The 16446-nt window shown below is 37.9% G+C and overlaps 1 protein-coding gene across 1 annotated transcript in view; it reads right to left on the bottom strand.

Annotated features, from left to right (window-relative positions):
• Positions 1–5776: 5776 nt before the first annotated feature.
• Positions 5777–16446, bottom strand: part of LOC107098588 (somatostatin-like receptor F_48D10.1) — a 13743-nt gene continuing 3073 nt past the window's right edge. Inside the window, exons 3-6 of the mRNA XM_015396348.1 lie at positions 13935–14075; positions 13588–13860; positions 11149–11295; positions 5777–7890 (exon numbers count right to left, since the gene is read on the bottom strand). Coding sequence (XP_015251834.1) covers positions 7675–7890; positions 11149–11295; positions 13588–13860; positions 13935–14075 — 777 coding nt within the window. The 3' untranslated portion in view covers positions 5777–7674. The remainder of the gene's footprint in view (positions 7891–11148; positions 11296–13587; positions 13861–13934; positions 14076–16446) is intronic.

Raw genomic sequence — 16446 nt, 5'->3', positions numbered from 1 at the left:
ACGCTCCATAATCACAGCTCTATGGAGCAGCATCAGACTCATATTCTGACTAGAATTGAGTAGGACTACGTCAGGCTAGCTGAAGACACCCATCCTCGTGAACACTGGGACGTAACTTAATGGGAAAGTAAATTGATTCTTATTTCTTATTTCAACTGTTGCCTATATTATCTGCGACATATGAGTCAAAATGATATGACTGAAAAAAATTATTGACAGATGACCGTTGATATATGATTGGCCGAATTTAGGTGTACAAGCTGACGTATAACTAACTGGCCTGCATAAAATAATGAAAAAAAACAACAACACAGATTTTAAGACAGGATTTTTTATTAAATAGAAATTTTCTAACTCTTAGGACAATATCGTCTGATAAAGAGTACATTTATATACATGTTTAAGCCAGAATGATTTGATGTTTAAATATGACTTCCCTACAACTGAAAATATTCAAATTTTTTGTAATCAAGGGCCATCCTAATTTCACTCTCCTTTACAAAATATCTGCTTGTCAGTTTTCAGTGTAGATCATTGTTGAACTATATATGGCTACACATCTATAAACACCACAGACTTCTTAAGGTCGAATTCCACCATAAATTAAAAACATGTTACAACATTTGATGTTCAGCTTGACTGTAGCTGAAGGGAAAATAAGCCAACCCCTTGTGTTATAACAATATTTGCTGTCTTGTCTTTTTCTCATCTGTGCAGCCATTTTTTTTTCCTCACGCACAATGGCCACAGGACAGTAATGTCCTCTGACAAGCTGCTAAGGTCAGCCCTCGGGCTGTGTGATCGCTTCGCCCCAGGGGACTGCTCTGGACCCATACACAGATTCTTGGACTTTATCTGCATATATTGAAGCTAAACTCTCGTTGATGTGTGTTATTTTTTGTGTGAATGTGTGTTTGTATGTAAGATGTGGCCGTATATTATTTCCTGGTGGGGACAATGCTCCATTATAGGTACTTGTGGGGAGTGATGACTAGTCCACACAAGGAGAAGTTTTCTTCATGGTTCAGGGTAAGGTTTAAGACCAACATGTAACATAAGTTTAGATTAGGTTTAGGTATGTCAAGGTAATGGTTAGGGTTAGGTTAAGGGTGAGGGTTAATTTGGGACTGGGGACCTGTCCAGGGTGTACCCCGCCTCTCACCCACTGACTGCTGGAGAGAGGCACCAGCACCTCTTGCGACCCCACTCAGGACAAGCGTGTCAGATAATGGATGGATGGATGGGTTAATTTGTTTGTGACCAAGAATAGGATCTTCCCCCCTTTCATCATGCTCCCTATAGACTGAAGAAGTAAGAAATGTGAAAAAAACAAGGAAGCTGGAAGGTGTATGCATGTGGTATATCACGCTGGGCACACTAGCTCTCTCTGCTAGAAAAATAAGTGAAAGTAATTTTACATCAACCAAAATCCACAGTTTCATAAACACTTGGTTGATTTATTTAACAAGCAGGGCAAGGGAAAAAAATGTAATCAAGTGTGCATGCCTGCACTCAAAACCTAATGTAAAGACATAACACAATTTACAGATGATTTATTATGAAGTGTTTCTGAGATAAAAATTGAATTTCACTGAAATGCAATCAAAAGAAATCTTATTTAAAAAGTGCATATCACATTTTAATGCTTACAGCATGATGGTCTTAATAAAAAATCCCATGAACAAGCCATTTTATCAGGTGCACCTTCTTCGTTAGACAAGCACTCATTCTTAAAGGTAGAAGTGATAGCATTCCATGGTTGCAGCAGAAATGTTGACTATTCATTGTGATTTAAATCTGTATGCCAACACATTCCAAAAAGGTGCTCTACTGGATTGATATCTGGTGACTGTTAATGCCAATGGAATACAGTGAGGTCACTGTCATATTTAAAAAAAACTGGTTTTAGATGGTATAAGCTCTGTGACATAGTAAATTATTCTGCTGAATTCGGCCCCCAGAGGTACAGTACGCTGAGTTGGTAAAACATTGAGCATGTTAAGCATCAATGTCGAGGGAGGTAGTATTATTGAGTAGGTAGTAATACAATGTTGACTGGTTTTGAGGGAGCCAGAGTGCACCACACCCCACCCCATTACACCACCAGCAAATTACTTAATTACTAGACAGAGCAACCTAGGAAGCAAGTTATTTCTTGTTGCTATTCATCCAGATATCTAGCCTGACGTAGTCCGACTCAATTCTAGTCAGAATATGAGTCTGATACTGGTCCATAGAGCTGTGATTATGGGGCGTGTTTCGAACGAATCAGGAAAAAAAATGCCTCTGCACTCAATTGGATAGACCTACAACCAATAAGAGCAACGGAGTGCGTGACGTATGTTAAGCGAGGCATAGTTGTTGTCCACAAAAATCAAAGCGTGCAGTTTCACGCCTATAATAAGAAGATGAGCCTTGATCGCGTTTCTCTGTTCCTCTTTTAAAATTAGTTTGCTGTCGATATCTTCTAGAACAGACCTAATAGCAGAATCTACTCACCTAAACTCTCCAGCGGCAGCCATTGTTGTTGTCACCCAAGTGCGCATTGGTCACGTGGTTGATTACGTTACTGTTGGTCATCTGTCCATCATCGTATAAAGCCCGCCCTGACAATTTGATTGGATCGCCTGACAGTGGGCGATAATACTCGCGCTACTATGGAGCAGAGCCAGACCGAACTTCCCGACCTCAAACTTTGTGGGCGGGACTAAGTTCGGAATGGCACCCAGGCTACCAGACATCAGCATTCAAGTGTATGATAAAGGAGTATTTGCAGAAAAAAATCTGCTAAATATTTTGAAATTCATTCATAAGTTTCCCTCTGGTTTTGAAGATATTGGATTTTCTCTTATAAAACGCTTTAAAGATGATTAAAATGGTCCTAACTTTATTTTGTTGCATTACTTCAAATTGTCCTGAAGCTTTTGCTTTTTATCTCTCAAATCTTTTGTACTTTGTACCTCCTCTGTAATAAATAGTAGCCCAAGTCTTGCTTTTGTGTCTTCTGTCTGCTTTTTGTTTGAGAGTTACTTTGTGTGTGGAACAAGTTAGATGTGAGGAAGAGATAATTTCTGCATTATTGGATCATGCTGCTTTGTATTCGTTTCAGTCATGCTTATCTCGAGAGGCGGTGAGCTGAATATTGAGATTTATGCAGTCAATGACCTTCAAATGCATTGTGTTTCTGTGTGTGAATGAGATTTACCTAATTATGTCACATTATTAAGCTGTTGTTGTTTTCTTCTTTTCAAATAATATTTCTACAACAACATGTGGCTGGCCTTTTAATTTGGTTCATAATTATAGCCACAGTCCCGGTAAGAGTATCAAAACTCCTTTTGGAATATATACATTAAGGTTTAGATTATATTAGTTTTACAAATGGTAATTCAGAATAGTAGTGGGATTTTTTTGTGGATCTGTTCTATACTTTCACCCTTTGAATAAAATTATCAGTGGGAATAATTTACTGGAAAAATGATCTAGAAATATGTAAAAATGTCTTAAATGAAGTGTATTTACCCTTGATTTGAATAGGTAAATTTGATAATTTGCCAATGGAATGAGTATTTCTACTCTTAAAATAAGATCATTAAATAATATGTACTTGAAATAAGACAATGCAATTGTGTTTTCTTATTTTAAATCTTAATTTTCTTGTTCTATTGGCAAAATGTCTCTTTTATCTCCTCAATTCAAGAACAAATGCTCTTATTTTAAGAAGAAAAATTACTTATCTAGATTAAGATCTTTTCCACTGTGTAGTGTGCTTATACCCTAGTGTCCCTGTCCACAGATGAAGTGAATTTAACACCAACACAAGAAAATGCAAGAGCTAACCAAGAAAATAACCTTTCCTGAATTTACACTTTTACTGTCTTGTGAAGCATTTCTTTATAAACAAATGAGATCCTTTGCTGTACTTGCTCTCTTTCTCCTCTTACTCTCTATCCTGTCTGATAACCTTTCATTAAAACCTACCGGTCCACAAGAACTCTTCCAAAATATATAAAATAGTAAGGCCTGTTTAAAGTCAAACCTTATCATTGAAAGATGATATAGTAGCTATGACTGGGTGTATTTCACTTGTGTGCTAGGTCCTTTAAGGCTGGTACAGAGTTTTCAATCTGCACTGCAAAAAAAGGAAATCTAAATAAGTCATTGCTCAAATTAAGTGCATTTTTTCTTGAATTGAGGAGGTAAGTGCGACATTTTGCCAATGGAACAAGACAATTTACATTTAAAATAAGAAAAAAACAATCGCTTTGTCTTATTTCAAGTGTATATTATCTAATTATCTTATTTTAGGAGTAAAGATACTAATTCCATTGGCAGATCATCTTATTCACCTGCTCAAATTAAGGGTAAATACACTTAATTTGAGACATTTTTTACTTATTTCTAGATGTTTTTTGCAGTGTGTGTTGAGTTTTCAGGTCTATAAAAGAAACACATAAGATAACGCTGAACTTCAACCTGAGCTTGAAAGCAGAAACAGTCCTCGAGATGAAAAATCCTGTTTCTCATAAAGTCAGCCTTCTGTCCTTCAAAAATCCACTCAATGATTTTAATCAACAGAGTCAGTATGATTATTTGGAGATGGTAGGATGCATTTCTGCAACAAAAACATTGACAAATGTGACCAGACTTTGAGAACATTTTATTTCAAGAACATCCACATCTTTACAACAAGGAATATTATTTACTCAAAACATTTCTGTGTAAAAGGCTTGATGATTACAACCTATGATCAGTTTCCACACTGCCTCCTTTATTTTAATTTTTTTTTGTCCACTTGCTCATGTTCAACCTGTCACCTTCTGTATAGAGCTTCAAAGTGACTTCTTCCAAGACACAAAAGGCACAACAATGCAGCAGGAGGTTTTCTTTGCTCACATTTGGTCTAATGTACTTTCACAATAAATTGTAAAAAAATAATCATATGTATTTCTAAACTTAATTCATTTGTTTATACAATGATGGACTATAAGAAACAAAACACAAACAACAGTATGTTAATACAACTTGCAAAATCTAGCACTTAATGTACATCTTTGAATTTTTATTTATAGTTTTTCAGTTTGTAAACAGAGTTAAAAAAAATAGAGTTAAAAAAAAATCACTATACTGAGCTCAATTGCTATTCTAAATTGAGTAACTATCAGTTAAAAATAAGTACATTTAATGGCAGTGAAGCCATTATTTTTTACATTGTCCCAATTACAATTCGGAATATGTAACAGCTAAAATCTCAGTTATAATTATGATAAAGGCCAAATGTGCTTAGCTGCACATGCAAATACCACATTTGGTAAATGAGAGTTGAATTACTCAAAGCTATATCACACAGTAACACACACAGTACAGCAACGTGCTCACGCTAAAGTGAGGAATAAATAAAACGGCATCTCTTCTAAAAAGAAATTATATCCATATAGCCCACTGTATAAGAGCAGAAGAGCAAAGAATAAAAAAGCTCAGACATCAGCACAAAAAAAAAAAGTTAAAGCAGAAAGAGGTCAAATTCAATCAACTGCGCGGCCAGCCAGATATACTAACTGTAAGAAATGGCAAGAAAGGTCACACAAATATAACAGATAATGTACAGTATTAGACTTCACAAAATGTGTAGAGGTTAATTACACCACAGTCTTGGTCAAAAGTATAAGGTATATGTATGTACATATATATATATATATATATATATATATATATATATATATATATATATATATATATATATATATATATATACCGGTATGTGTGTGTGTGTGTGTGTGTGTGTGTGTGTTTCATAATGCATGCATCATAAAGATAGATATAGACAATCCCCAATTTATCCAGAAAGCTGGAAACAGTCTGTCTACAGAGTCTGGATTAGTCGGGGCATGGTACAGTAGGTTGGTACAAAAAAGCTGTTAGTGTGCGAAGGGCAAAGTCGCAAATAATCAAAACAGTGTGAGGGAAACAGAGCAGAACCACACTCAGTCACATTTAAATGTCTTTGGATTTGACAAGTTCACTCAGAAAGTGTAAATGGATTACTGACCCAGTAGTAATGTCTTGTCAACAGCCAATGAAAAGTTTGACAAGGAAGGAAAAGTAGTGTCATGAGGCAATTGGAAGTAGGCAAAAATATAAAAACAATTGTAAACACTTCAACCAGCTGGATTTAGTTGGTTTTATAATGAATTGTACAGTCTGAGTTCCTCTTTTTTTTCACAGTTGTTGAGGAAAAAAGGCTATTTGTCATTGAAAAAGCTGGTGAGTGTTCAGTGCGTACTTGCAGGAAAGGTTTCAGCAGTCGTCAACTAATTTTTGGGCCACTGTTTCCATCAGAAATGCTAGCTTATTTTAATTGGTTTTATTTTCCTGTCAAAAATCTGGCACTTAAGCATCGCTCGTACATTTTCAATGCCGTAGGTGTAAGAACTGTGGGAAGGACATTCCAAGCAGTGAATGTGATAGTAATTTCTTGCAGGAAAACAGCCAATTTAAATTAACTACATTAGTTCTATAAAAAAACAACAACAAAAAAAAACATCAGCATTGCAGGAAAATGTATACTTGGACATCATGCTTGGTTGCAAAAACTGAGTGGCTGAGGTGATATTTGTTTAATCTTATATAAATGTATATATTGTGTATACATTTATTTTAATTTAATTTTGTTTCTTCAAGCCAAAAGGTTGTGCTTTCCACCATAATTTCTCTTTAAAAAAAGAAAGATTAAAATGCATCTCTGAAGCCAGAGATGAATACATACTGTATTAATCATAACTGTATGGTAGGAAATTTGAAATTGGTGACCATGAAATAGGACAATTTAACTCATGTTACTAATTACAGTATATGAAATACATTGTATTTGTTGTATTTTCTTGATGCAGAGGTGGTTAAGTGTACTAAGTGGAAGTATTGTTACTTGCTCTAAGAGTTGTTTACACAAATAAAAAAGAACAAGAAGCATCAAATGGATGTTTCTCTCTCCGTTCAGGAGCGCTGAGATGATTTCTGAGAGATGACAAAAAGGCACTTATGTCAGGGGAATTTTGATGGAGAGTTTGACTTTGGGAAACAAAAATCTTTGAGTCTCAAAGAATGAGCTCAAATGCTGTAATTCAGTTAAAAAAGGTATGCAGATTTTAGTAAAATATGTTTCTTAAGGTATTACTCATTAATGAGTGACTCGAGCATGCATATTTCTCTTCTACAGATGCACTCTTAAGGCTGATTTATACTTCGAAACCAGGTCCTCTGCGTAGGTGTCGCAGTGAATAAAAAGACGTCCCCGCCCCCTCCGCAGACACTCCGCTGCACCTCTCCCAAATTGTAACTGACTGCAGACAGTGCTGCAGACAGGAGGCCGGCTTGTTTTGTTTTTATGACCGAAATTGCGGAAAACAACTCATGAAGTTTGACCAACTAGAAGATTGAGCTGCGCCGGAACTCTGGGACCCTTTTTCACTTGGATCCTCGCTATTTTTCGCCGTCATGTCCCTCCATTGTAGGACTTAACTCGCCCCCACTTCCTTATCACCCCGGCCGTATCTAGACCCACAGCGTATAGCACAGACCACGCTTCAATATTGAGCATAAATCAAAAATATCTGTGTCAAGCTCACTGCGACACACTGCTGCAGGAGTATAACCAGCCCTTTACACCCACAGTCACTACTGTCCCTGTGGAGCAATGGAGGCTAATGAGGAGGCTGTAGTAAGGGCTGTGATGGTTGGAGGTTCCACGGCAGTTGTCTCAGAAGTTACATTGGAGTTTATTGCTGTAGTGGCTGTTCCTGGGAACGTGGAGGAAACTTGGTGTTTAGGGATGGTGTGGCTCCGGTCAGCCGCAGTCTGAGGGTCAAGAGAATCAGTGGGATGGGGGAGGATCTTTAGAAGGCAGAGAAGGTCACAAAATTAACAGAAATACCACTGAATGTACTAAGAAACAAAAAAAAGGAGGCTGAACACCGATTAACAGTGATGCTACCAGAGACCATGAATACTGTGGCCTGAAAATCTCTCCATAGCTCTTAATTATTATTATTTTTAACCCTAACTTTACTACCAGATGCTCCAAGTTATTTTATTTGAATGTTGAAAAAAGATCAGCTTGGGTGCAAGCTTTATGAAGGATCGGCAAAAATGGCTAAACTTGACAAATAAAAAAATGGACCTACATGTGTAGTAAGCATTGGAAGTGTATTATTGAGTCTAAAAATTAGGAGATGAGAAAGTATCATGAATTGACAAGTGTTTTAGTTAAGAAAGCAGCAGAGACAAGCTTTTTTAAACAGAAGTGGAAGATAGAGAAAATGATGTAGCCAAAGGATGAATTGGGAATGCTCTAAAGAGGGTTTTAGGAGGATTAAAAAAAAGAAAAGCTGTTTAAATTTAGCCCTAGAAGGACCGTTTCTTGGTCCTACCTCCAGTGCAAATACTGCACAACTGCTGCCTTCTCTCCATCAGTGTGCTCGAGCATGCATCTCTTATTATCCGTGGTGCTCTTAAATCTCCCGCAGTTAGCCTAGAGGCTAGCCTCAGTCAGCTGTAGCCTCTCTTAGAGTCCTGCAACGGGTCGGGTACCCACGACGGGTCACCCGCAAAAATGCTCTTTTGCGGGTGAAAAATACATAAATAAAAATAAACGGGTCGGGCGTCGGGTGGATATTTTTTTAGTGCGGGCGGGTAGTTGGTGATTTTTTTTTTTTTTTATGCGTGTCTATTGTTATGGACATCAGAAATGTTATATTAATCAGGCACTGTCTGAGGTCACCCTAGTTGTAGCTTAAAGCCCTGCTGACAGTGTGGGCTTCCCTCCAAAAAGGCCACAGTCAGTGCATACACGTCTGCTGCAGTGTTTATGGCGCTGTTCTGCAGCGCAGCGTACTATAGCCTATTACTTGATGTGTTAACGGGTCGGGTTGCGGGTTAAATATCAACGGGTCGGGTCGGGTTCGGATTTGAATTGAAGATATCCACGGGTGACGGGTCGGGTTCGGTAGTCATCCTAACGGGTTCGGGCGGGTGCGGGTTGGTAAAACTCGACCCGTGCAGGACTCTAGCCTCTCTATGCTCTGACTCCATGGCAGGCTTCTTCAAATTACCTCTGTGCTTTTCCTTGCCACTTGAAGCCTCTCCCTTGCCTTCAGTGCTCTTTTTCCCTGGCGGACTTATCGGATCTTCTACCAGGATCTCTCGATCTTCTGTAGTCAGCCTCTATAGCTAGCCTCTGCATGCTGTAGCCTCTCCCCGTTCCGGCACTATTCCCCCGGGTGGACTTAACCAATCTTCTGCCATACTTTCTTGACCCTCCGCACTTAGCCTTTGTCAGCTGAAGCATTTCCCGACACTGGGGCTGTTTTCCCGGTGGATTAGCGCAAATGTTTTGCCATACTTGCCCTTATCTTTTAGTAGAAGGTTTTCTTGGTATACATAAATCAGTAGGACTCAAACCACTTTTAAAATTTACTGTGAGCACTGTCTGCTTCTTTGGTGGCTTTTTCAGTTTACTCTTCCTAATATGGCAGTGATCCTTACTAGGCTCACACTCGGATATGTGACGTAAAAGCGATACTATCTATAAAACACCAGTGCAGATTTACGGGTGGGGGGAAAGGAAATGTGGTTTTAAATATGTTCAGCAAATAATCTGAAATAATAGTGTAGACTGTAAGGCCTTTTAAATCAGTGCAACAGCTGAAAGTAATTTGGGTTTGTCTTTATTAGCAGGGAAGGCAGAGGTCAAAATTTTAGCCTATTCTTCTTCAAAAATAAAACAGTTCAAGGTCAGTCATGATGGCTGGAAAGAAACCTGTCATGATCTTGGCACCTTCAGGCTGGATTTTCCTCTTTCTCTCACCTGCTTTGCTTTGCTCTGCCCTGCGCTCATGATCTCTCACCCGATCCACCTGTGCCTGATGCCATTTATACCTTCCTATCCCAGCCTCTCTCTATCTCAGCTTCTAGCGAGACTACTCTAGCTTTCCCAGTGTTTAGTTTTGTCTGTTTCCTGACCAGTTACCATCGGTTCCCCTGCGTGCTCTGGCTGCCACAAGACACTTCTCCTCTTCTCTTCTGGATCTCTGGTACTGGCTCCATACCAAACAGAGTCCCGCTCCTTTGGAACTTCACCGCTTCTTCTGGGCTAAGGCTGAACAGTGCCAGGTTGGTGGCTTTCATGCTCATTGTTGTTCCTCGTTTGAGTTTGGAAGTCACTGACCTGAGCCTCTACTCCTACAGAGAATCCAGTGAGCCCACCACTGCTGACGATCAACTCCACGATGCTGTAGTTAAAAAAACACTTTGAACTTTCCCAGTGTCTGTCTCGCCTTGAACATTGGGCGTTCTGTTTTAAGATCATTACAAAACCTTAAGCCATGTCTGGCTTTTCAGTTTAAGTAGACAGCGATGACTTGGAATGGATGTTGAAAGTTTAGGAAACGGTCCCAAAACTCACACCTACATTAGATTTCACTAAGTATTTCCTTGAGCTGTCTGCTGTGTTTCTTCGTATTCATCATGCTTTTGCTTTAAACGGAATAGGACGATGAAAACAAGTTCATGGTACAATACTTGTACTCGGAATCGTTGTAGAAAACCAATGTTTTTTTTACATTTTACAGTAATGTGAAATATAGTCTAAGTAGTTTAACAGCTTTTACAACTTCCACGAGGCTCATATAAGATCAGTAACCCAACTTCTGTGACTTATGTTTTAATAACCTTGAACTGGCTTGTGTAACATAAAGGGAGTCTCAGAGCTATTATAGCAGATCTAAAGCTTTCCTAATTGGATTCCATGAAGCTGCAAAAAAAGAGCCAAACCTTTTTTTTCATGTAAGCTCTCTAACTGTCTTCAAAGGCTGTTTTATGAAAGTGTGCAGTGGTATTAAGGCAGAGGCGGCTGATTTGGAATTTGACAGACTGAATTGCATTCAACTACACATTAATTGTAAACATTTGTGCGATATTTATAGCAAGACCCCATATATAAAGAGAAGTCAAAGAAATCAAAAAAAGATAAAGGCAACAAAGGTATTAGATATTATTAGCAGTATTTACATTAAGAAACACATTTATTTTCATGTTTCCCTTTTAGATTCTCCAAATATAACCCCCCCAATGCATTTCAAACATATATGTTACCTGGCTGCTTTGTAGGTCATGGTAGGCATCGTTTCGAGGGGAGAGCAAGATGCAGTCCTGTGCTGTAGTTTTCTCTGTGCGCGGTGCACTGGGGTCACCATCATCAACACCATTGACACCACACCTCAAGCTCTTAACACAGAGCACCTGCAGTGTCAGAAAGGCAACCAGAAAGTTTATTTGGAGAAGTTTCACAACCATATGACAAAGCTTTAAGGAAAATGGCACAAATGTTCTAATGGTTAATTTATCATATCAAAACAAGAAGAAGTAGCAAATTATACAGGTGATTCTTATATGAGCATAGTGGGGAGTGTTGGCCTAGTGGTTAGGGCAGTGCACTTGTGCTATGAGAAGGTTGGATGTACTTGATTCGATCCCCACAGCCTCCACTCTGGGTTCCTGAGCAAAGTCCTTAACCCCACATTGCTCCCCAGACGCCGCACAATAACAGCCCACTGCTAAATGGAGAGAGTGAATTTTGCCAATCTGAGATCAATAAAGTTTAATTATTATTATTATTATAAACATATTTACAGAAAACAACACATTTTGATTTCATTTTTTGTATGCTTCCTTAATTTTCTCAAAGTTTCTCATAGAAATGACTTAAAGAGGAGTTCTTGGGCATATAATCAGGTTTTTTGGTTACTGTAATATTCACCATAATAGACAGGGTGAATGGATATCCTGCTATTACACCAGTTCATTTTTAAAATTATTAAGAGAATTACTAAATAGTAAAAGGAAAGAACATTATGTTTCCAAGAACAGTCCTAAGATAAATTCGAAGTAGAATCTATGAATGGAGTTAACAATTAGGGGGATGGCAAGGAGGCCTTCTAACAACAAAAACCTGGGACATAATGCAAAACATAATTGGACAAAATATCAAGCTAGAATCTGGTAACAGTGATGAAAACGATATGCTTATGTAAAAACAAGCAAACACGTAGACTATTTTCTTCTGTTATCAATATTTTTTAAATATCCTTTATTAATGGCTGATTTAGGTTAGAGAACTACAATATTGCATTTCTAAATGTTTAAGAGATCGTTCTTAAATTAATGGAAATATCCCCTGTATTTATTTTTATTAACCGCTTGCACAGAGAATTGTAACTGTTATTCTAAAGTCTAGTTTATGATTGATTTTATTATGTTGTTTTTATGTATTTTTATATGTCTTATTGTACTGCTGCCTCTTGGCCAGGTCTCCCTCGAAAAAGAGATTTTATCTCAAGGGACTTCCTGGTAAAATAAAGGTTAAATAAAATAAAATAAATAAATCTTGTCATAAATATGGTGTAAGAAGGAAGTATGCAGTATGGTGAAAAGGAAATGAACTAAAATGATAGGTTTGGCACAAAGAGAGCTGGGCACAGAACCGAGGTGAGTGGAAAAGAAGAACCAAACAATCAAGAATACAAAAAACAACAGGCTTAAATTCTAAGAAAGAGTAGGGAATGAAAACATGAATGCCTGATCAGAAAATGTAGACTTCTTGGGCAGAGTGCTGAGCAGAGGGACTAAGAGAGGTCATAATGAAACACAGAAATGCACAAAGAGAGCTGAACAAAAAACACAAACTGTACCCACAATACAAAATAATATGGGAAAACAATTGACACTAATATGGACTAAGGAAAAAAATTACAGAAAACAAAACAAATTAATAAGAAATTCGGCACAAAAGGAATGAAGGAATTTATTAAGACTTCAGACAGGTTGTAAAATGCTAAACACTCTGTAAGGTTGATTAGAGTGAACATAAGCCGAGTCTGAACTATAGTAGGGGATTGTACTGTTTGTTGTTGGCATTAAATGGTTTCTCAAATTTGATTTACAGAGGATTTAACAGAGGGTTTCTGATTTTTGCAATATTCAAGAGATGAGAGAAAGAAAATCTGTAAAACTCTTCTATATGCGATTCAAATGACTTTGTCTTGATAGAAAATAGACCCTGGTGCAAAAGAAATGACCTCAGATTTATCTGCCATCCAAAGCAGAGAGTTTAGATTCATCCAGCTTTTAATGTCATCAAGACCTGCCTTTGGTCTATGTTATTAGTTTGTTTTATTTGGGTTAGTTTCATAAGGATTTATGGTGAATATAGTTGAAGGTAGAAGAGGGAAGAAGCGGAAATTGATGATGGAGACCCAGCACTAATCACCAGGTTCACATAAATCCTAAAACAGAACCGCAACCCCAAACTCTAGGGATGATGTTGTTTATGTCGGCGAAAGCGTGTGAATGTGGTGAGGGCTTTGTTGGCTAACACTAAGAGTGCAAATTATTATAGAGAGCAAATTTGGAGAAAAACACTGACAAAATGGAAGTGAACATGAACACCAACTGAGTAAAGTCCAACACTGAGTCACAACGGAAATTTTAACAACTCTGAGGTGTTATTTTTAGGCAGTAGGATTATTAACCAACCTTTCTGAAGCTTTGTTTGAAGTTGTCTGATAAAAAGCCGTAGAGCAGTGGGTTTGCACAGGAGTTGGCGTAGGACAGGATGACAGCAAAAAAGTAGATCCCAGCGGTGGCACTTGACTCGGGGATGATGACCACCAGGTTGACCATATTGATGATGAAGAACGGCAGCCAGCAGAGCACAAACACCACTACTATAACCACCACCATCCGTGTGACCTTTCTCTCAGAACGACGCCGATTAATAAAGCCTACCCTTGCGCCAGATGACTTAACCTACATGAATAACATTCAATTTTATTGGTTGAAGTGAAATACAGAAGATAGCTGTGATACACATATAAACATACCTTGATAACAATGAGAAGGTAACAGAGGGAAATGATTAGCAGTGGTCCAAAGAAACCCACTGTGGCAGTGTAAATGATGAAAGCTGTTGACCACACATCCTTTGGCTCCGGCCATATCATATTACAGGAGTTGAACTGGTCCTTAAAGATATCAGAAAAAATATATATGTCTAACTTTGCATGTCAAAAGGTTAGAGTGGCTCCAACTAATTTAAAGTAAGCAGCAGAAGACAAATAGCTGCAATATATTTAGTTACCTTTATTATTGGTAAAGAGGTAAAAACTTTTTAGAATTTTAAATTATGTTTAGAGATAGTTTTGGTTTCTGATTATTAATCAGTTTTGTTCATTGTCACCATTTATTCGATTCTGTAATGTTGAATCAGCATCTTGGGTAGTCCTTCCTCTCTGTTCGTCCAATCTCTGCAAGGTGATGGTAATGTAACAAGCGGTTATGGGAACTCTAAAACAGTAGGTAATTGTCAGGTACTGATCAAATTAAAGATTGGTTTATAAGTAAGACTTGGTATGATACCTCACTACAAATTGTTAACAAAATAATAGCAAGCCAATGATATTCAAGTGGTACTATGGTAGTACTCAAAGAGTAACCCATAGTCAGAGAAGAATTAAAAATTGCCAATGTCGTTTATTAGATGGTTTAATAAAGAGAATTTGATCAAATCAGTAAACACACCGAACCAGCTTTTTGAGAATTATGAGTTGTGACCTTACTGATGGAGGATATGTTAATTTACTCAGTATTTCTTATTGCGCCTTATGGAGAACTTCTCCTCTGTTTCTTTGGTAACAAACCAGTAGCTCCCCAGTATGGCCAAATTTCCCAGTATTTGCTGGTTAATTATTCTACTGGTTGGGCCCTGTGTTCCACAGTCAATGCTGATTAATAGGGCTGAAGACTCTGTGTTCCACAGAAAGTCCTGTTTAATAAGGCTGGGCTATGTGTTCCCAAGTGAGTAGCGATTAACTAGCCATTAGTTCCTGATTAATTTCCCTAACTAGTAGCCTCCTAATAAGGCTCGGTTGGGTTACTTATGGGTAGTTACCGTAACCAGTACCTACATGATTGGTTCCCAAGGTGTTCCTTATCTGTTTGTTTAGAATTTCAGTTGTCATATAATCAAATATGTTACTTTTAAGCCAAAGCCCTTCTTTTATGATAAAGTTGATGCTCTTTGGACCGGTTCTGGAAATAAGCCTAAACATTACCTACAGTAAATATTATCCCAAGATTGATCACGGAGTTTTTCTGTTTTACTTTTAGTAAAAGAAAAACAAGAATTCTTCCTTTCAGTTGTGCTTTAAAATGATGTCTGGTTATAACTTCACTGATCTGTGTGACCGTTTTATTTTAAATTACTTTGTCAGTTTTTAACATATTAAAGTGTATTATGTTTGTGTTCTTCTTACCTAGGTTTTATGCAATTTCTCTCTATCTGTTCCCTTTGTTTATAGAGTTGATCTTAAATGCTAAACTAATGCTAATCTACTAAAATCTCCCACTCAAAATTTGGATGTGCAATGTATGGCTGTATTGTGGGTGACCTACTAAGACTGTGCCCCATACATACACACTTCATTATTTCATCGTTCTTCACCTTCACTAGACATGGATATACTTTAGTAAAGGCATCCCCAACCTCAGTCCTCGAGGCCCGCTGTCCTGCAGGTTTTAGAGGTTTTCTTGCTCCAGCACAGCTGATTTTAATTGAAAGCTGATTAACAGGCTTTTGGTTTACTGCAATCATTATCAGCTGTGCTAAAGCAGGGAAACCTCTAAAACCTGCAGGACAGCGGGCCTCGAGGACTGAGGTTGGGGATGCCTGCTTTAGTATATTCTGCTGTAAAATTAGTCTTATGGGGCTACCTTCAGTTTCACAGCTCCCCTCCTCACGCATGCTCTCTCCATTCACCTCCTGGTCGCAATCTTTACTCACTGTAGCAGCAACGTCTACCTCTCCCTCTTTGGTTCTTTGAAAGAAAGGGTTTATTTTGGAAAGTTTTTTCCGTTCTTCCAGGAGCTCTTCTTTGCTTTTTCTTTTCTGGAATCTGCTTAAATACCTCATTTTGGTATCTATCGTTGCTAACATATTGTACGTAACAGTTATTGTTTTATTCTACGCTCTGGATTACCCATAATTCCAAGTCCTAGTGTAAAAATGAAAATACTCCAATACATTGTTATTTTAAGATCTTTATTGCAGTTTGAAACATATTATATGAGTTTACCAGCCGTCTAATGAACTATACAGTTATAAACATAGTAATTTAAAGTACCACTGTCTGCTTTGCTATTGGTGTCGTGTTTAAACGGCTCAGCATCATGCTGAAATTTACCATGTGTTGGGGTATAAATAAGGTCCAGTCAGCTCATGTAGTATCGGGTGGGTTTAAAGGCACACTATGCAACATTTTTCAGTTAATTAATGTGTTCCATAACGTTTTGGATGATAAAATGAGTCATTTCAGGTTGAACAAAGGTATTCTCGGC

The sequence above is a fragment of the Cyprinodon variegatus genome, unplaced genomic scaffold (genome assembly GCF_000732505.1).
Source record: "Cyprinodon variegatus isolate N-32 unplaced genomic scaffold, C_variegatus-1.0 Scaffold792, whole genome shotgun sequence".
Taxonomy (NCBI): Eukaryota; Metazoa; Chordata; class Actinopteri; order Cyprinodontiformes; family Cyprinodontidae; genus Cyprinodon; species Cyprinodon variegatus.
The sequence above is the reverse complement of the archived record's forward strand: the minus strand, read 5'-3'. Positions and strand labels throughout refer to the sequence as shown.